We start from the raw sequence: 22,340 nt of genomic DNA on the forward strand, positions 1-22,340 counted from the left end.
CGGTTGTTGCGCCGTTGATGATGATGATGGTAAGGACATTTGCAATTTTATACCAGAAGAATGGTAGGAATTGAACACCGGACTTGGGATAAAAATACGCCCCTTCCCCCTCCCCTTGAAAGGGCATAATTAATTCAGCCTTGTTAAAGTTTCTATTCCGGGCCCCCAAAAGGTGTAGTTATCCCCCCATACCCCTCCCCCTATCGACAGCTCTAATCATTAGTGAAAAATGAAAAAAATGTTGGGCCGTCGGGTTCCGCGAGATGCTGTTAAAAATAACATAGCTTCATTTTCAATGAGGACTGTTTCACTACTACAACACATCGGCTGCTTATGCTGATTCGAGTCAAATCAAATTAAATTGCATGAAAAGCGCTATGAATTCCTGCCGTATCTGTCAGCACTTCGATATAGAAGGATACTTTCAACGGTTTCGCATTTCTTGTTTTTGGACTCTGAAAAAATAAAAGGAACGCTAAGGTAAAGGCTAAAAGCGAACTGCGATACGGTTCTCATCTTAGATACTTGAAAACTTTTTAAACAAGTAAACAGACATCTTAGCATGAGTTCTTTTATTTCTATTTTGAAAGCTATAGATTGATTTTCACAAGAATGGTTAGAATGTAAGGGAATTCACCTCTTTCCATGGAAGCCTTTCTTCTGGAGTTGCAATATTCCCAAGATGGTTTTACAAATCAGAAGTCTTGAAATCCGTAATCTGCGAAGTAAGCATTCCAAAGGAGAACCATTTGGAGTAATGTTCAAAGTTCTTGGTGGTCAACAAGATAGTCCAAGTGACATATGAAAAAAAACTTTCGAGAATTATTACTTCCAATAATTTTTTTTTATTGGTTCGTATTGAATGCAATTTCAAAATCTAATACGGAAATTGAAATCGCTTCAGACAGATTTTAGATAATTTTACCCTCTATATGAAAAATTCGGTTGTCAATTTTTCTAAAGACCAACATATACACATTTATAAAGTTAGGGAGACGAATTATCTACAAAATGCTGCTCGTTGGTAGTATAGGAACCTGCGTTTTCAAGCTGATAAGACACTTCGAAAAGCTCGCAGATTATTAGTAAATATCTATCAGTTGTCAATTTGAGTTTTTCATCGATAAATTTGTTATTTCCTGTAATTAGGATCTGTAGTATCTATCGTGTTTTACGTAGTAGTATTAATAAGATTTTTATAAGGTCATTCTTCAAACACAAAAAAAACACTAAATGTTTTTTTAATAAAATAAAATAAATAACAAGGATATATTAAAGAAGCCAGATCAAAGGTGGTCCTATAGTTATAAAACGCACCATATGGTGAGTGACCGGCCATCCTACTCACATATTGAAAAATTGGACGAACAATAGGATTAACTGAATTAGATTGTGATCAGCAGTAGAATAAAGCGTCTAACGAATGGGGATCGCACATTTTTAGATGCTGTTTCTTTCGAGATTTTTAGAATATTCCTTCTTAAAAACCAAATCTTGAGAAGTGTTAACTTTTGTTCGAAAACATTACAAAGATCACTTATTGACTTCGGAATTTTTTCTGATAATGAAATCTATATTAGACGAAAAAACCAACCTGTATCCATATCCGACGGTAATCCCTTATAGTTTCCAGCCGCCATTTTATGATGTAGATAGTCGAAATGTATTTTCCACTGATTATCTTAATGTTTTCAAAAACACTTGCGGCCACACACTTAAAAATCTTTCTGAGCAAATGAAATTGAGTAAAGGAAATGCGTTTCTTATCAACGAAATTTGTCACTTCTCGATAACCCTCGGATTCTTTCTTCAATTTTTTCAATTATTTTTTCACTTCAAAGTATCACAAAGTCCATGAAACGCTCGAATGTTTATAATCAATTTAACACTGTGCAATCCTTTCCAAAAGGACTTCAAAAAGTTGTTTTTCATTCCACCATAAAATTACCGAGTCAGATGAATACAGGCATGTTGGGAAAAAACTCGACCCACTAAACCTTCACGATCACCAAAAAACCGAATTGCGGACACACTCCTTGATATTCACCGAACTACTTGAAAATGTTTCGATCAATTCGTTTTCAACTTTCACTAACGATCGCCCCGTCCACTCGTGAATATGTGGTGATACTACACGCGAATGATGACGATGCTAAAGTATCTACATCTGGCCTGGTCCATGACTTGTTCAATCGATCGGAAGATTGCTCGCCACTGAATGCCTACACACCTTTCTGGGTCCTCTACTTCTTCGTCATGTGTGAACGCATATGAATGCTACTTAACACTAAACGCTCATAGGTCAACCGTTTGCTATTTCAACTTATCCGAAGCGAGGCAAAACCCATCATTATGATCGGTGAAATGCACTAGCATCAGGCATGATCACCCCTCGGGACCGATCAGCATCCGACCGATGATCGCTTTGAAACTTCACGACAATGCGAGAAAAAAACACGCGGTAGGAAGCTAACCGACAAACCCAACACTGATTTTGGGAGAAAATGTTTAAACAAATACAAAAAGGCCGCACGAAGATCGCGCCCAAACCTCACCGCTGTGTACACACCACATACATCTCGCTGTAGACGTTTCTCTAGACTCAGCGCTTCCTATGGACCGAGAGTGCTATGCATATATGACCAGTCAACCAACCGATCCTCTACGATCCTCATTTGGTATTCCGCCTATGAGTCGCTCGTGGTACCGCTTCCACCAAGCACAAATGGGAACTGCACAATGAGAGTGGGTCTGAACGGGCGTGTCTGAACATTCGTAATGGATCGTTGGAGGCGGTCTTCAGAGGAGTTAACTACCTGTACAGCCGTTTTCGGAGAATCTGGGGAGGAGCCAACACATACAACGATCCCCGCGAGCCAGGCTGCCTTGCGCGATCGGTGCAGACATCGTGAGCGATGGTGTTTGTGCTACCTTTGAAAGATCGCTGCCATGTTTATGATTGTGTATCTTTTATCTGATTCGGAAGGTGTGTCGTACTTGGATAATTTTCGGGGTTAGTAGCATGGCGATCATTGATCAAATGATCTATGATCATTGGTGGATGAAGAGTTACTTTTTTATTTGAAAACCTGTTTTTCAGCTCGTTACCTTGGCGAGGCAGTTCCATATCTTTTTTTGTGAATAAATTTTTGTGAATAGAGGGAAGTATTCATACCATTATATTTTATCCGACGGCAAAAAAAAATTAAAAAAATTTGAATACCATGGAAAGGTTCGGTGTTATATGTTATATAACGTTAGGGACCAACAGGTCGGCAAAAATAATTTACATTTAAAATTCACGGAATAAGCTGTTTCGGATCCATGGGAAACTTACCACAAAACAGAACTTTTTCTTGAGATTCAAATAAATTTTTCCCCAAAAGCAAACCTGGCGTAAAAATATTATGTGAAAATATTTACTGAAGTTAGTATCCTTGAATTGAGTGAAGTGTCCTAAAACTTCGATACAAATGCTAAGTTTTGTAGGAATAAGTTAAAAATGAAATGAAATTCGTGAAAAACTGCCAGTAGGGAAGCCAATCTTTTGAATACCGAAATGACTGACCGGCAAGGGTCAAACGAATAAGTTGTGCCCAGTAGCGAGGAACAAGATGATGGAGGGGGACGTGTAGCCATTGCGACGCCAATCAATTCATTTGCAGTCTAGGAAGAAGTATTTTCTCTTATTGAATCCTTTCTAGTCGCTTATTCGTGAAACCTAGCAATTCTTTGGACAAAGGGGTATTACACATGTTCCTAGGACAAAATGAGGTTGGGGAGAAAGTGCTCATACCGCGGGGTACTTTATTTCGGACAAATATATTGAGTTCCTGTTACGATTGGTGAAGCTTCCAGGAAAGAGCGACCCACTTCAAATAAAAATTCGATAGGAAGAAAAAGCTCGTCTAGTAATCAGGCAAAAAGGCCATTAGAAAATTGTTAGTTAGTTTAATATCTCCCTTTATGTTAGCCTAATTTCTACTAATTTGTACCTATTTCTATAATTAGTGGACTTTGTAAAGTAGGCTCAAATGCGTCACTATTCAAGAATAATAGCGGAGAAAAGCATTCCTTTAAGGTTTACCTTATGAGAAAGACGCCCACTTTTCCAAGAGGTTTGGTATCGAGGCTAGTTTAGATGTCAGCGCCTTTTATTAGTAGAGATTCTACCAAGGCGAACCATTACATTCTGAACATTGGCATTGGAAACTTTTACTTATGTGTTTTTGTCATTTTTGGACTTGTTCCCTGCAGCCTACTGACAACGGTTCACATAAAATAACACAAATGAGAGTGGTAACCAACTCCGCCATACTATGTAACTAGTAGTCCTGCTAAAGAAGGAGGGTTTGAGACAACGGACGCTGTACTATCTTCAGTAAAAAAGAAAAAAACTTGTGATCGAAGTATAGGCAGGCCCCCAATTTAGTTGGGATAACTCCACCATAATGCCTGCTACTTGATCATACTCCTTCGTCAAGGGGCTCTAAAGCAATTGACCTGGTGCTCCACGTTGTGGGTTCGTAGCGATGGATTCAAAACTGGTTGTCCACCAAAACTACAGGAGGCAGGATGAACAGCCTTGGAAAGGATTGATGCGATGAAAACGACCACGCAAACGAATGAACGATTACGTTTTTGGACCCTCGAACGTTAGATCACTGAACAAATCTGGTGTTGTCAAAGAACGACTCTAATAGGCCAGCATATACAAGCTCAGGGTTCTAGCAATCCAGGAAACGAATTTAAATAGTTCCGAGATAACCAACATGAATTCGAAAAAATCTTCGACTTGATTTTTGCACCAACGCGAAGTTTTATTCATATGACCTCTCAAAATACACGTCCTAACGGGAGAAAATATGACGAAGTCTAAGGGCGATTTGACCATAGCCTGGAAAGACTATACCTCCCATGACCTTCGAATGACATGACACATCGAGGAACGATCAAGGGCACAAATTTTCCCATTTTAAATACAGTTACGTCTCTATGGGTTTTACGTGAGCACCTGTCCAGTAGACTTAATCGCATGGTCTTCTTGAGACACGGGTTGATTTTGTGAGCACAATCACGGTACCAGTCTATACTGAATGTGCGGCTCAGTTTATTCATACTGGTGGATGCAAGACCTACTTTAATCTCTACCGAACTTTGGAGTACATCCGCGTTGAACAGCCACACCAAGTTTGGGGCCCTAAGGTCTGTTATTCGCTAGAACGTTACCGCAGCCACTATGAAACTCCCACAAAGGGGCCAAGCGCAAAAAACCGAGCTGAATTCATATGCTCCAGAATTTCTCGTGAAACAGCAAAGCAAAGTGTGTGCAGCGTTTGCCGGTGCCACCACAAGAAGGTTCTCCACAGCCACTTGGTTTTAGTTTGGCCAACAGGGTTGCTGCCCCGTCTTTCTCGCCACCACCTTGAGCACACCATTTCAAATACAGAATATTTTCAATATTTTAGTATAAACTCAATTTTCTACCACCGGATAACGATGAAGCTGGCATTCTTTGAAAAAAATCGGAACTGCTCATCATTTTTCTATCATTTTGTGCTTCAATGAACCAATATATTCGGTCTGTGAATATAATGGTCTAATGGCGTCCTCCGACGCTACTAACTGTTTCATATCTATTTTTGAAAATGCAATATGGCCTTTTCGGATTCATACCTGAAATTTGGGCCGCCTCCTTGAGCATACGTCCCTCTAAATTAAGTAATTAAATAACTTTTATGAAATTGTCTTTCAGTAGAACATAAAGTAATGAAAGCAGTTAAGGTGGCTCCCATCTACTCGTTTGGTCCGGGTAAGTGTTTGAAACTAACTAGTAACGCCACAATTTAAACTTCTCAATATTCGGGAAGTCTGAATTTAAAATGAAAAATTCTGAAATTGGTTTGGAAAAGTCTGAAACAAAATTTGGAAATGTCTACAATTAGTTTGGAAAATTCTAAATTTCGTTTGGAAAATTCTGAATTAGACTTCAGACAATGTATAGAGCGAAACAGAAGGATAAAGAGAGAAAATTCTGAAAATCTGCGGCGAGTAGGTAATAACATATTAAGCCCCAAGAAAAAAAAGAACATTTTGATGAAGAATTGAGAGAATTGACGACATCATTTCGAGTACCAACACAAGACAAGACATAAAGAAGTGAACAGCCTGAGGCGTGGATATGAATCATGTAAAAGCAACAAGTCGGGAAACCGGAAGCTGGGCGCTTCAGGTATGAAAGGTTTTGTTTGCTCCTTCTGTGAGTATATTTGAGTGAAGAACTATCCTATTTGTACGTAGCCCGTTTTGTATATGCATTTAGCATGTCTGACTACCCACTTTAGTGTGATATTGATATTCAGTTGCAGTAAATTTACAGGGTAAAGTCAACTTTGAGCTACTGTAACTTTGCTACTAATAATATGATTTTCATATTATATTGTATACTACTACCAACTTTTTTAGCTCTGGGATAAACTTGAGGGGGGTCTTACTCAATTTCCCCAAAAATATGGTAATATACTATTATTAACTTAATTTGAACGGATATCGATATGGAGAGTATTTTGAGGTCTGGGCACCATATAGAGGCAGCTTCATTATTTTTTTCAGATTTTTCGGTTGGGTAGTTTCTGAGAATGGGTCCGTTAAAGAAATCATCATTTTCGACCCCTCCCATTCCCCGCTTTTCTAATAAATCTCAAAACTAAGACTGGCTTCGAAAAGTACTAATCGAGACCTTTCATTTGATCCCCATTTGATCCCCACATGACTATGAAAAAAATTGTACACTCCGCTTTTACGCTTTGTATGTAACTATCAGAGAATATATAAACACTATAACAACTCCCCATGTGACAACCTAGTACCGGAGTAAACTGTAACAGAGGGATGGAGGGAGGGTTTGCTGAAACTTTATCATCCACAATGAGATACCCGTAGTTGAAATTCTGGAAACACTGAAGCAGAAACTTTCTGTCGGCAGTTGCCATGATATGCCGAAAGTCCCTCCAAACGCATTTAGAATGCAATGTTCGTGAGGAATCAGTGAAGCCTTTGCAGATGAGTGCCCAGACCATGTAATTTTCGGTAACGGAAGCAAAAGAATATTGCGATCAACTTTGGGACCTGCCATGTCACTATCTCGGGTATGAATTTTACAAATGTTACCCAAAAAGCGGTTCGATGAGTCATAAACAACTGGAAGAACTAGAGCGGTCCTTCTCTGGATAGGATGCTGAATTTCTGGTACAAAAATTGTCCGCCCAAGGACAGAGTGCAATATCTCATAGATACAAGACCGATTATTTGGTTCCTAACTCTCTATAAATTCTTAACGTCCGTTATTATCGGAAGGGTCAATGCGCACCTGCAGACTACAACATGTTCGAAAAGCAAAAGCGCTGCCGAATTGGATAAAGGGGTTGCAAAAAGTAACTCAATAACGATTCGAGCTGTAGGACACATAACTAGATGCCAAAGAAATCTATTTAGTTGCTATATCGATTACGCCGAGACTTTTCATGATTCCCTTGCATGCGGTTGTTTATAAGGCAGATTAAGGGTTTATAAAAAGCTCATTATCAAAGAGCGGGTAAAGAATGACCAGTGCAGAGTATATGCTGCGGTATTAGAGACGTTACATCGTTTCAGTTCTGGCTGGACTGTTATGGCACCAATGCAATACATGGACGGGCATAATGCTATATGTACAGTGATTTATTAAAACCTGGCCTAGAAGCATGAGCTGATCACGGAAATATGTCCAGCTTACCGTTATGTACCGTAGACAGTACTCAATAGTTCTGCTTACGTGGTGGGTAGGGACCAGGAAGTTTTGATCGCATATTTCACCCAATACCCCTGACGGGCCCCAAGAGAGATCACTCCGCATGCATCATTGATGTTATTATCTCCCATAATAGGAATATTGAGCGGAAATAGCCCAGGAATTGGCGGCAACACGTATTGTAAACAAATCCCTCACAGCTGTCCTAAGTGTTCTGGAACTCTCTCACAGTCTGGTTCAAACCATGTGGAAGTACACTCACCTGCAATCGTACTTGATGTAACGGTCGATCCTCAATAGATTTTTGTACCGCCGACAACCACCACCAAAGCTCCTCAGTTCTTTTTAAGTGGGTAGGATCATCCGAGCCTAACTGTTGGGCACTAAGTGCTGGTGCTAGTAAGAGGCAGTCGTTAGAGATCAAGCAAAAAATTAAGTTTCACTGCAAATTTAGCAATTATGACATACATATCCGTGTGGATATACGTTAATGCCTATAAGGAGAGTGCGATGTCAGGTTGAGAACTTTGTATTGCTTGTATTTGTCTTCAGTCCGAGAGTAAACTTACATTATCAGCGTAGTAGAGGTTTTTAAGGAAGGGTCGCATAGTCCATAGTCTATTATTGGTTACTAAATACAATCCTGGCGGACTCCGCTTTCAATTTCAAATTCCTCACAATTTTACGACGTGGCGTAGGGCATTCTAGATGCACTCCCTGTCCACTCTGTTGACAACTATTTCAAAATCTACGAAGAAATATTGTCGAAAGGGTGGAAAATATAGTACTAAAAAATGTGGTATAAAGGTACTAAATAATACTTTCATATGCGGTTCAAGCAAAAAGAAAATATTTTCAGCCGTCCTGTTGTTGTATTTTGTGTCATGCCCATGTATCATATATGACTACCAATATTATTGGTGCATTGTTTCAGGAGAGAGGAGGATGAAGAGCGCACATATAAACATGCGGCGGTAGAATAAAAATTAAAAACCAACCAAATTAAATTAAAAACCAACCAAATTCAATGTTATGTACGCAATTACAATTGTAGAACAATAATGCATCGAATTGGAAAGGTATTGAATCACATCGGAGGAAATTTCATTCTTAGCTTTCAAGAGTGCTTTCCTGAAATCATTTTTGGAGGATATGTGCCTTATATGAACCTGGAATTCAGGAAAGTGCTGCAAATGTTCAACGAGTTTAAGATTTACCAATTGTCAAGGCATATAGAATAGTTGTGGGACATTAGACATTAGAAGGAAACGTACTTGGAGGTGTTGTCCTATTGAAAAACAGACGGTTGTTCGATGCCTAAGGTAGCGCTCTGAAACAAATTAAAACAAGGGACATTAGAGTATACTTCTTCTTCAGGTTCTAGATAACAATAAGTCGGGAAACCGAAAGCTGCACGCTTCAGGTATGAAAGGTTTTGTGTATTTCTTTTATAAAGCGATTTGAGTGTGCATTTGTCCCATTAGAACCTAGCAAGTAATATATAGTATGCATATATTGTGTGAGAATATCCACTTTGGCCTGATATTAACATTCAGTTTTAAATTTGCAAAGAAATGGCAACTTTGATCTATTATAACTTTGTTAGTAATAGTGTGATTTCCACCAAGCAAGACCATGCTCCATACCCCAGCCTATATTACTGCAAAACTTTGTTATTCTAGGATGAACTTAAGGGGGTTTCGCAGTCAATTACTAAAAATTATAGTAATATACTATTATTAATTTTATTTGAACAGGTATCGGAATGGGGAGTATTTCGGAGCCTAGGCACCATATAGTGACAGCCTCCTAATTTTTCAAACTTTTCGATTGAGTAGTTTCTGAGAATGGGTTCGTTAAAGAAATGATCACTTTCGACCCCCCGCACTCCCCACCTCTCCAGCAAATGTCAAAACTGGGACCGGCTTCGGAAAGTACTAATCAAGACCTTTCATTTAATACCCGACATGCCTATATTTGGTGAAAAAAAATACACCCCCCTTTTGCATGTATGGTGACCCCCCTTAAATTCAACATAAAAGGATGTAACTTACTGTATGCTCGAGCGTTCACAGTTTCCAACTTCCCACCCAATTTGGTGCCAATCGCTAGGGCCGTATCCGAGAAAAATGCGTGTGCCGGACAGACAGACAGTAAACCGGTTTTAATAATATTTTGTTTTACACAAAACCTTAAAAACAATTAGCAAATATTCCACAGGAACCTTCAAAACTCCCCCTTTTTTCCTAAATATTCGCCTCTCTTATGCAACTATCTTATGAATTGCCAGAATGCCGTCCTAACCCCGAAACTTGTTTACCCCATATGCCCAGGAAAACTCCCTCACACAGAGCATTATCAAACGGAGAAACACCAATCGAGTTGGTCGCCATCGCAAAGTACAAGATAAACAAATTTAAGCAAAAAGGAATTGCGAGAATTCTATCTTCTTCATTTAGAATCCGGCAGATGGGATGAAACATTGAAGGCGAAATGACACAACATTGAGCCGATTGCCTCTGTATTCCATTAAGGATTAATTGTATTCCATTAAGTTAATTAATTGTTTTCAACTTCAACAGCTTCCTCACAAGTTCGCCAATAACTTACAGCATATCGCCACAAAGACCCGTTGATTCAGAGAAGAAAATCACATACCAAACGCTAAGTCCCAGAGACAAACACAAGTAACGACAAGCTATGATATATTGCCAAAAAAGGATAGGATACTCAACTAGGTGGGATGGGAAAATGAGATGTAACCTGCAATGGGAAAATGAGCCGTATCCTTAATTTGGAAAAAATGGAGCCAGGTGCACTTGGTGACTAGCCGGGAGCAAAATTGAGGACTTTTGTCTCTCTATCTGATACATCAAAGTGAAGTTGAGAGCCGGAAAAGGGTATCTTCCACATTTCCCCTTATTAAAACCTTACTATACCAACTTAGTCGAAGATTAGATTGAAGTCAACGAAGTGGCAGCGAGTGCACGATTCTCACACAGATTGTTAATTTTTAAAATTTTGAATAAGTGTTGGGTGGCGTTGGTTCCACTTACATATAGCTCATAGTGAATATACGGTGGATATACCCGATACGATGGGGAGTAGTAATTTGACGCAGAAAATTTGACCTACTATAAATTTGTTAATAATAGTACGATTTCCACCAAACTTTCCAGTATGATGCTTTAATGCTAATTATTTACGAATCTAGGATGAACTTAAGCAGGATTCGCATTTTCAAAATAAAATCTTCTTTTTCCCTAGCCTTTGCTCCATTCACAAGCTGGATCAGCTCGTCGTGATCGGTTGCGTTATTTTATTTTATCAATGGTCTGATTTGAATGTAGTCGCGAGGTCTTTAAATCACCATCCACCGTATCAGGTCATCGTTGTTTCGGCCGGCCTTTTGGTCGTTTACCATCGACTTCGATGTTCAGACCAATCTAGGCATGTGAATTCTTGTTAGCACGAATTACGTGACCATCCCATCGAAGACGCCTCTCTCGCAGTTTTTCCACTAGTCCAACGCAACATTTTCGTCTCCATTACCGCAACACCCCGTCGATTCTCTTTTACAGTCGACCAACACTCAGAACCATAGAGAACGGCAGGGCGGACGTCATTGCGGTAAATTTTGGATTTGGGATGTTGATACGTCGATCACAAAGAACACCACCAAATTGCGCTAATGTGTGAAGCAATTTCATAGGACAGTTTTCCATTGTCTGATAATATTAACCCGAGATATTTAAATTGCTCAGTTCTGGGCAAGTCATTGCCGCTGATATTGATTGTGCCTGTTTCATGGGGATCGGTTGTCCAAAATTCAGTTTTATTAAGATTCAATCTGATACCGTATTGCATGAGGCGATCTTTCCACTTTTGGACAAATTGCTCGAGGTTATTTTTGCTATTGGACTCTAGGAAAACATCATCTGCATAAGGCAGTGTATACGGTGCTGGACGTTGAATGTCCCGTGTGATAAGAACAAAAAGGAGTGATATGAGGATGCTTCCTTGATGAACACTAACAGAGTCACGAAACGGTTTTGATACACCAGCCACACTTCGAACTTTACTCTTCGGATCGTGGTAGACCAATTGAAACTACCGCCCGAGTTTCTCTGGCACTAGGTGTTGCCGTAGAATATACCAGATGAGTTCGTGTGGCACACGGTCAAACGATTTTTCTAGATCCAGAAATTCAATTTAAAGAGGGCGATGTTCTTCGTGAGTGGCTGCGCAGCTTGTATTGCATCAGTAGACAAGCAAAGTACCGTTCTTGTCATTAAGGCAACAGAAGTGTTCCATATCCTGAGTGCGTTGGTGTTGGCTTTTAACAAGTAACTACAGACCTCTCTCGTCGTCCCGAATGTAATTGATCGCCCGCGTAACAGCAATCGCTTTCTTTGCTTCCTGGTTGGCATTCTTGTAAAACTGCCAATTGGCTTTTTATCGTGGAGAAACTTGTGGTAGTGGCAGTTTTTTCCCCGAACTTTTATTTCAACATCTTCACTCCAAAGCCAGATATCTCGGCTGATGAACCGCTAACCTGGATTGGTGACCTCGAGGGTTCCGTAAATCGTTTGTGGATCGTGTTTTTAAATCGGTTCCATGTTTCTTCTACATTCGTAATGGTTGGTAATCACGAAATCGCCACCATCCAATGCGCGGCGGTCCATTGCGTTCATCATACTGTTTTATCGATGGCTTGATTCGCAAGACGGCAATCAACGGTCGACCTGTCTGTGGTGCGCTCGCGTTGAAGAATTGAATAGTGCAATTAGTTGATATAATGGTGAGCTTCATCAGCCGGTCATGTAATCGTTTGACTTCTTTAATGGCGTCACGGGAACCCTCTGAGATGATAATGCGAGTTCTTCGAACTTTCCAATGAGGGTACCAATATTTGGTTTGCTCGGACTAATTTACCCAAGTCTTGACGCCGCCCATGCGGCAAAAATTCTTGTCCATTTCTCGGCAGGACCGAGGCCTGCCTGCAGATGATTTTAATAAGGTTTTGTCTCCAACCAAGCCTTAAAAAACGAAAGTAGTTAACGCCGAAAATTTGCGTGTGTGGTGTCTTCGAGATGTTCTTCTTGAGTGTAAAAATGTAATGAAATAAATAAGTCAAAAATAAACAAAATCAAACTGAAAAGTTTCGAAACAATTGAGACTTTATCTGGCAATCTAAGTATCAGTATCTAAATTAAATTCGTGGGACTCTCCACGCTTTAAGATTTGAGAATTTTTGAAAGTTTCAGAACGGATGCTCTTATTTAAAAGTATTATTAGATTCTTTTCCAAAATAATCACTATCAGGTTCTTTCTTGATATATTGAAATATAGAAATTCCCATTTCCCCCAGTTTTCTCAAGCCCAGTTTTGTTGCCTGGCTGTCGCTTGAGTTCATACCACAGGCGACAGTTTCATCTTCTTCATTTGTTTACATTGCTATGCCAGCGTAATTCTGTCGCATTGAGATCCTTTGACGGCAAAAAGGTACTTTTTGGAATGTTTATGATCCTTGACGAGCAGTTTATTTGTTTTTTATTTTTTGATAATGACTTTAATCAAAGAGGCGGTCGAAATGTAGTGTTAATCGACCAAATTATATTTATCTCTTCGGGTTTAAATACAAATATAAGTGACTTGTCGACATACCATGTCAGCATCACTAACAGCTTGTAAATTCTATCCTTTTATATTTCTGTATGATGGTTTCCCCCTGAAAAGAATAAAAAGAAATTTTATTAGGGGAAGGGCGCTTTATTTTAGTCTTCGGGCTTCTTCGAGCGTTGGAAGAGGTTTATTGAGACGAACAAGGATTATTAGTAAATTAAGTCCAACATGATAGAGTCAATATTTCAAATGCATTAAAAAATTAATTTAAATTTTCAGAGTCACTAATGAATTATTTCACGGTGCTAACTTTCAAATTTCAATATATTAACAGCAGATAAAAAGCTGTTCTGTGGACGTTCCTGATGTATGCCATTTGGTGCAAAGCAATGTGATTTCTATCTACTTCCGATTCACCGTGAAACCCCATCGTCCTTGAAACCGCTTTGCATCCTAATCTCTCCATACTTCCTCTACTTTAATGGCCGCCCAGACTATCTTCCCTCCTTCCAGTCTATAGAAAAGATATGAGTTGGGTCGGGGGCCTATTTTGAGTAATGCCAATTTCTTCAAAAGAAACTTCTATATTTAGAATCTGCATTATTTCACAGTGGTTGTATGGAATATATGCGTGTATGTATGCAGTTTGATTGTAACCCAGCACTTTACTCAGGCATGTTTGATACAAGACGCTTTGCCTGAGGACATTTATTAGAAACGGATGAATAAAAACGTCGTTTGTATGAAATGATTTGGAACCTTAATGGGTTTACATTTGAGGTTTTAATTGAATTTAGCAGAATCGTATAATCACAACTAAATTATTGCTGCATCTGTCTATTTGTAGTTGAGGTGTATACATATGCCCCAAAAGCGCTCGTTATTAAAAGCAATGTTTGGGAACATGATTTATAACGAATTTATATGATTAACTGTAGCCGAAAAATCAATTAAAATCTTTTTATTATTTTTGCCATCAGGTCGAGAAAAAACCAAACTCTTGATCCCACCCCCGGGGTTTGTTTTTCAAACTTTTACAAACATAAGGAATGAAATTGTAGACAGCCTGACGACGTTCATAGTGCTATATCTACGAAAAAATGCTTTTCCGAAACTCAGATTTCCTGATCACTCACTTAGGATTTCGAATAAAGGAGCAATAAAACAAACAGGAATCTGATTTACTAAGCGATTACATATGCTCCTGAGTTGGTACAAAGGTCTCATTACACATCCGTGTGGAACTCTCTTCAAACATCCTAAAAAGCGGAACGAGCGAATTAGCTACTCAACCACAAAAAATGTTGACAACATAAGTATTATATGTTCTCAAAAAATGGCCAAGGGAAAACGCTAGACTTCACCCTGAGTCGGGAAACAGTAATCAAATATGGAAAAGGAAACCCCCTCCTGTTGTCGAAAAACAAATGAACATCACTTTGTTGTTTGATCTTTTTCGGCAACTGAAAAAAAAAACGTTTCGACTTGTGCAGTAGCAAATGTCGGCGGTAGATTCGAATATCAAACGCCTTCGCCATCGGATACCTCGTCAAAATGTCACAGATATTTGAGCATATGTGAAATATGCAGACCTGATTCAAAGACTGACAAGTCAAACATGAGGTTCAGAAAAGTATGATTCGCCTCTGGTAATAAGATGACATGAAGTGACACCATGTCACAATCCTTTCATAACTTGACGTGAAGATCTCTTGAGAATTGGAGATACTAAGCGTCTGAGAGGGCCATTGTATCTTAAAGTGCCAGCTCGACGATGTGATCCGCAGATGAAAGATACAAACAACGCAAAACATGTATCGTAATTATTCACAGTAAGTTCAAATCAATTGCCCTCATAAATTTCACCTGATAATTATAATGAATTATCCATGCGTCGACGATGAGTACCAGCCACACTCCTCGAAGTGAAAATATGATCAACACATGTCGAAAGAATGGGAAGAAAACGACAAATTTTAATCAATATTGTTGGTTCCCTAAGAGACAATCACTTGTATCTTTGGGACATCTTTTTTTCTGTATTTTGAGGAGGGGAAGTTACGCCTCATAAATAATATGGTATGAGGGGCATAGTAAATTTTTGCCCTTGACATTTGCCGACACAAGGAGCATGATTGGAAATGCAGCCAGAATAAATTTTTGTTAATTGCTTTAATAATTCAACGTCCTGCCTGCCACTGGGTCTGGTGTGAAATCTTGAAGAAAGATGCTTTGTGTATATACGTACAAGTAGTGTGATTTGATGTGTTTGGGGCTATAATGACTAACACAAAACGATTTTCACGTTACTTTGCGAATCAACCATTGAAAAGTACAATATCTGCAAATATTTATACAGTAGAATCCCTATAACTCGTATGGGAGCGGGAAATAAAGAAAAAAAAACTCTGAGGTCAGGTAAATTTGCATGAATTACCCAGAAATACGAATTATCGAATTATCGGGATTCCACTGGATTAAAATCGTCAAATGTATGTTATATGTATGTCCATACTCTGACATAACTTTCAAACATAAAACTAAGATAAAATCAACATTTCTAAACAAGTCGAAGCTGGACGCTTCAGGCATGATAGCTTTCGTGTATTTCTTATATAAAAACATTTAAGTCGAATTCTCTTGGGTGATATCTTCTCAATCGAGCACTTTTATTATAGCGTTATTATCATCATCCTCATTCACTGCCTCCTTTGTTTCTCACAATTCGGGGAACGTCATCCAGAATTCGATGTTCATCAAAACAATCAGCTATCAGGGTATGCATCGTCGTTAATTTGGACACAGCTGAGAACCATCGACATTATGTCTGGTTCCTAATAGACTGCCAAATTTCTCCTGCTCTATTCTCCATGCTTTCTACAATGCGTTGGGGAAAAGGCACTGACAAATAGTCGTTGCCATCCTACTCAAATTTTTCATACAATTTTCGCTTGGAATTGAGGGAGCCCTGAATCAATTCGAGACAAACTTTCTCCCACTTTTTTGTCCGTGGCCCCCTATTTTACGCTAAAACCTAAAGTTTAGAAAAGACCCCTACTTTTTTCTACAACTTATCAGAACTGTCTCACCTCTGCCGCTCCCAGATAAAGTCGCTGGGTTTGACGGCCTCGCCGCAAAGTTATTTACCGTTGCACCTGCATTTTTTGTAGATGGGGTGCTTCAACTCGTCTCAATCTGAGACCTTTCCAGAGAGTAGAAGAAAGGGATGATAGTTGAGATTCCAAAAAAGGACTCCCGTTTTGAGTGTGATAATTGGAGGGGTAGCTGCGTGCTCCCTGTCGTCGCAAAAATAATGCTTAACATAAGCTTGCTCGACAGAGAGCAGGCCGGATTCCGCTCCGAATCCTCTTGCATTGACCAGATTAACACCCTAACGATCATTTTAGAACAGTGCGCATAGTTGAGATCTTCGCCGCACCTGCTCTTCATTGATTTCGTGAAAGCTTTCGATAGGTATCCAGAGTGCTCTGCGAAGGAGGGGCATTCTGGAGAAACGAATAGCCACTATTAGAACGACATATAATGGAGCAAAATGTCACGTGTTGCAGCGAGGTAAAATCTCGGAGGATTTCGAGGTCCATTTTGGCCAAGGTTACATCTTACCATTGATATTATTTCTTCTTGTTATCGATGACGTTCTTTATACTGTCTTATTCAGAAGGAATGGAAGTGTGGCGTAGTGGGGTTAACAACATTCGAAATTTATTTCGGGGAAAACAAGACTCACAGTGGAATTCAATGGACTATGACATCTTTCTTCAAACACACCGACTACGTTGATGACATCTGTTTTATATCTCATCGAGTCTGGATTTGGAATGAGAGGAAAGTAGAGTTATACTGAAGATAAACACCAACAAAACCAGGGTTCTCAGTCTGACGGGAATTGCACTCTCCCTATCTGCAATAATCAGCAGATCATCGAACTCGTCATTCAAATAATATGTATATGTTGGAAGCGTGGTTTAAGCCGAAGGTGGCACCGAAATGGATGTTGCCCCACGCATTAACAGTGCTGGATTCTTTTTCACTGGGAACGCAGTTATCTCAACATTAAGATCAAGTTAACACTGTTATGTGCAAGTGTTCTTTCTGAGTGTGGTAGTAGAACAAGGAAAGTGAACTGGGCTCTTGAATGGGGCAGTCGGATAACTAATGTCAGGGGACGTGTTCTCCTCGAAGCATTCGCGGAGCTGGATGTGGTACTGGCGAATGTTGGGTCTTCGTACACTTTCCGGGGAAGGGGCCTGGGGTCTATAGTGGACCTGACATACGTGAGTGCCCCTTTAGCCAGTAGAATCGCTTGGCATGTCAGTGAGGACTATACTCACAGCGACCACCAGGCAATCTGCATAGAGATCAAGGGCGGATGGAGCTCGAAAAAGAGTTTTCGCAGAATGCCGGGTGGTATGCTTGGCTGGACAGTGAAAGCTTTCGAGGGGGACACATTTTCCGCGGTGCTCAAATCCGACATATCCCTGAATGGTACGACTGGAGAGAAAGCCACCCAGATCACTCGATGGGTGACGGAAGCATGCGATGCTACTATGCCCAGAAGGCGATTGCTCCCCAGTAGGCAACCCAACTACTGGTGGAACAACGAAATCGCAAGTTTACGAGCCGCATGTTTTCGGGCAAGGAGGCTTTGCCAGAGGCTCAGGGGAAAACCCGGTGGCGACGGTCGAGAGGAGGCACACAAGCAATTGCGTGGCCGCCTAAAGGAAGCCATTCGGAAGAGCAAAAAGAACTGCTTCAAACAGCTGTGCGACCATGCCGACATAAACCCTTGGGGCGAGGCTTACAGAGTGGTGATGAAAAGGCTGCGGAAATCACCCCAGGTGACCTCTCTGCGCCTCCTGAAACAGATTGTTACCACTCTGTTCCCTCACCACGAAAATAGGGGAAGGCAAATTTTTGTCCAGATAAATGACGGCATAATACCGCCTGTAACTGTGGAGGAGCTGCGGGAAATATGTGGTAGGTTCGGTGGCAACAAGGCCCCAGGTTTGGATGGCATCCCCAAGCCAGCTTTGAAACTGGCAGTGAAGACTAGGCCCGACCTTTTCGCCAACACCTTCGAGGCGTGCCTAAAAGAAGGAATATTCCCTGCCCAGTGGAAAAAGCAAAAGTTGGTGTTGCTTCCGAAGCCTGGCAAGCCACCTGGAAACCCAGCGTCGTATCGTCCTATCTGCCTGTTGGATACAATGGGGAAGATGATGGAGAGAGTCATCTACAACAGACTCCTGCCCATCGTCGAAACCAGCAATGGTTTGTCGGAACGCCAGTTTGGTTTCCGACGCGCCCACTCTACGGTGGACGCAATTGGCATGGTGGTAAACCTGGCAAAAGGTGCACTGATTTCCGGCGGCTGCTGTGCCGTGGTGGCGTTGGATGTCAAAAACGCATTTAACTCGGCCAACTGGAATAGAATTAAAGGAGCGTTGGCTGACATAGGTGTCCCCGGATACTTAGCGAATTTGGTGGAAAACTACCTCTCAGAGAGGACTCTCTGGTACGGGACGGATGAGGGCCCCAAAGAGTACATTGTCACAACCAGGGTACCACAGGGATCGGTACTTGGTCCCCTGTTGTGGAATATCATGTATAATGGGGTGCTTGCTCTTCCCGTCCCAGGGGGGACTACGATTGTCGGCTTTGCTGATGACCTAGTTGTGGTTGTTGCAGCAAAACACCCAGAAGATGTGGAGATTTACGCAACGGAAACAGTGAGAGCGGTAAAGTCCTGGCTAGAAAAGGCCGGGCTGACCTTGGCGGACGTGAAAACGGAAGCGGTCTTAATAACAAACCGCAGGAAAAATAACACTGTGAAAGTGGAGGTCGGTGGACATACGGTCGTATCAAAGCCGGCTATCAAATACCTGGGGGTAATAATTGACACCAAACTGAGTTTTAGCGAACACCTAGAGTATGCATGCCAAAAGGCAGCCAGTGCCACCACGGCACTTGCAAAAATGTTGCCAAATATTGGTGGACCGAAACATTGCCGGAGGTTGGTGCTAGCCGGAGGGGTGCGCTCCATCCTGCTCCACTCGTCGCCTGTGTGGGCAGAGGCGCTTGCAAACTCTCAGTGACGGAAGCAGATGAACTCGGTTTACCGGTGGATGGCTTTGAGGGTTTGCAGTGCTTTTAGAACCACATCAGATGAGGCAGTATTGGTGGTGGCAGGCATGATCCCGGTCGACATTCTGGCCAAAGAAATGAGTGTCCTGTACAATGCAAGACGTACGGAAGTGTCCTGTACAATGCAAGACGTACGGAAGGGCATGCACAGCGTAGAAATGCGGCAAGGTCAGAGTCGCTTGATCTCTGGCAACGCAAATGGGACGAGTCTACGAAAGGTCGGTGGACGCACAGGCTCATTCCCAACATTAGGGTGTGGCTTGAGCGAAAACACGGGGACACCAACTACCACATTACCCAGTTCCTCGAGGGACACGGTGGTTGCTACAGGCAGTATCTGCACTGCTCTGGGTTGGATGATTCTCCGAACTGTCCCAGATGCGATGGCATACCGGAGGATCCAGAGCATGTGATGTTTCCACTGCCCACGATTTGCGATGGAGAGAAGGAGCTTAAACCAGGTGTTGGGCAGGAGCGGGACCCGGGAGAGCTTGGTTACTAAGATGCTGGAGTCCGAGGAGAAGTGGCTTGCGGTTGGCTCCGCAATCATCCAAATGCAGGAGGAGTTACTGAAGGAGCAAAGAAGGAGGAAAGCAGCAAATAGGAGAAGGGTGAGTGCCTAAGAGCAAACCTACCCCGCGAAGTAATACCTCAATGGTGGTCCCGCGGGGCTGGGGCTGGAGAGACCGGGGGTGGTTTTAGTAAGTGTGAATCCCACACGCGCCCGCTGTAGTTCCGCCGTTCGGGCGGCGGAGCTGCGGCGGACGTGTCTTTCTAAGATTTTCCACCTCCGTGTACGCACAAAAAAAAAAAAAATTTATATATATATTCGTTTAATATTGGTCCGCCTGTTCACGGAATTTTACTATTTGAAAACAACTTTACAAACTGATTGGTATTCGCATACTACTCGCTAGAACTAGCATTTGCAAATCTCTGGCACTTTTCTTTCCAATCAGAAAATAAAGCGCTAAGGGAAATTTGAAATTGAACAGCCGATTTGCCTGTTTTAGCACCTTGTGTATGTAAGTATTCTGGAAAAAACCATTCAAAACAGACACTTGATGCTCAAATTTCGTACAACCAGAGGAAGAAAATCTAGGCACGGGATGAAAATCATGCACAGAAACTGTGGCCGAGGTGAAAATAGTGCGAGCACCGCTATTGTCCCTTTTTTCACTGAAATTTCAATGGCCCACGTTAATTTACAAATATACACCTACATACATGAGTGTAGAAGAATTTGTGATTTACACTCCTTCGATTTCGACTCAAAGGAATTATAAATGTATGAAATATATTACCCCAAATTTACAAAAGATGGTTCGACTAAGCGGAATTGTAAATTTAGAGTAGTTCGACTTAGAGGTTGAATTTTATATAGGAAATTGATGGGAACGCCGATGAAAAGTTTGAGTTAGAGAATAATTCGACTAAGAGAGGTTCCACTGTATTATGTCAGAATATTTACTTTCGCGTGCTGACATTCAAAGTCTTAGAATTTCTACTAAAGCGACAACTTTGATCTATTATAATTTTGTTAGTACAATAATAGTTCAATTTTCACTAAACTTGATAGGATCATGCTCTATATTATAGCCTATGCTCTGCAATTTCATGATCCTTGAATGAACTTAAGGGCGATTTTGCAGTCAATTATCAAAAATTATAGTAGTAAACTATTACTTCATTTGAGTAGATATCGTTATGAAGGGTATTTCGAAGCCTAGCTACCATATATTAGCAGTTTTGAGATTTTTTGGTTGCATAGGTTCTGTGAATGGGTCCGTGAAAGAAATGACTGCTTTTCACGAAACCGCAGTCGTTTTTTAAAAAAATTTTAACTTTGGGTGTAAAGCCAAAACGAGGAGCCCATGGATTACTTTTCAACCCCTGCATTAAATGTTGCAACTGAGACCAGCTTTGAACATTACTAATCGAGTCCTTTCGTTTGGTAATCCATGTGACTATGTTCGAAGAAAAAAAAAATGTATATCCCTCTTTAGCATGTATGGAGACCCCTACCGATTTCAATGCCATTTGAAATAAAGCGGAGGGGAACCAGATGGATTCGAATTGTAAGTCAAAATTGCTGGACGGCAATGATCCTATTCCGCATCATACCTGCCAGTCGGTAGTGCCAGATAAACACCAGTTATCCTGGTTGTGAATTTACAAGAGCGGCGATGATGACGACGACCCGGCATGGCATGGACTTAAGGCATGTCAAACTATTCGAAATAGGTTACACATGAACTGATAACTGTACCATCTTATTCCCTACAATGGTCACCTACTGAAAAAGTAGAAAAACAAACTGTCCCAGCGGATCAGATGGCTAGTAATGAGAAAGGCAGCGGCACCATAGACCGTAATAGTGTCGGCGGCCAAACACGAGAGACGCTATCGAGTCCAAAGGCGGGAAAAGGACCGCGAGGAGAGATGGCAACCTTCGAACTTCCTTGTCGCGAAAACGGTTAACAAACTCGCTAACCAGACGGCAGCACTAGTCATCCTCGGAGAAGATGGAGCTCATTCGGAGGTAAAGGCAGAGGAAAAAGGGTCAGCTCCGCCGGAAAAATCAATGCCAAAGAAGAGAAAAGAGGTAAACCAAGGTCACAGGCCCTTCTCATCAAGCCGAATGAAGGCAGCTCTTTAACAGAAATTCTCCGTGGAATCTACAGGAACGTCAAATCAAAAGACTCTGGAGTGAGCCACACATTTCGACGCCCTTGTTGCGAACCAACCTAGCGTCGCAAGTAGT

At 41.1% G+C, this 22,340-nt stretch overlaps 1 protein-coding gene across 1 annotated transcript in view; it reads right to left on the minus strand.

Moving 5' to 3' along the window:
* The window catches only part of LOC119650729 (paired box protein Pax-1), a 132,546-nt gene extending 130,028 nt beyond the window's left edge, over positions 1 to 2,518 (minus strand). Inside the window, exon 1 of the mRNA XM_038053756.1 lies at positions 1,595 to 2,518. Within this exon, the coding sequence (XP_037909684.1) occupies positions 1,595 to 1,640 (46 nt within the window). The 5' untranslated portion in view covers positions 1,641 to 2,518. The remainder of the gene's footprint in view (positions 1 to 1,594) is intronic.
* Positions 2,519 to 22,340: the final 19,822 nt, after the last annotated feature.

The sequence above is a fragment of the Hermetia illucens genome, chromosome 3 (assembly GCF_905115235.1).
Source record: "Hermetia illucens chromosome 3, iHerIll2.2.curated.20191125, whole genome shotgun sequence".
In the NCBI taxonomy this organism is placed as follows: Eukaryota; Metazoa; Arthropoda; class Insecta; order Diptera; family Stratiomyidae; genus Hermetia; species Hermetia illucens.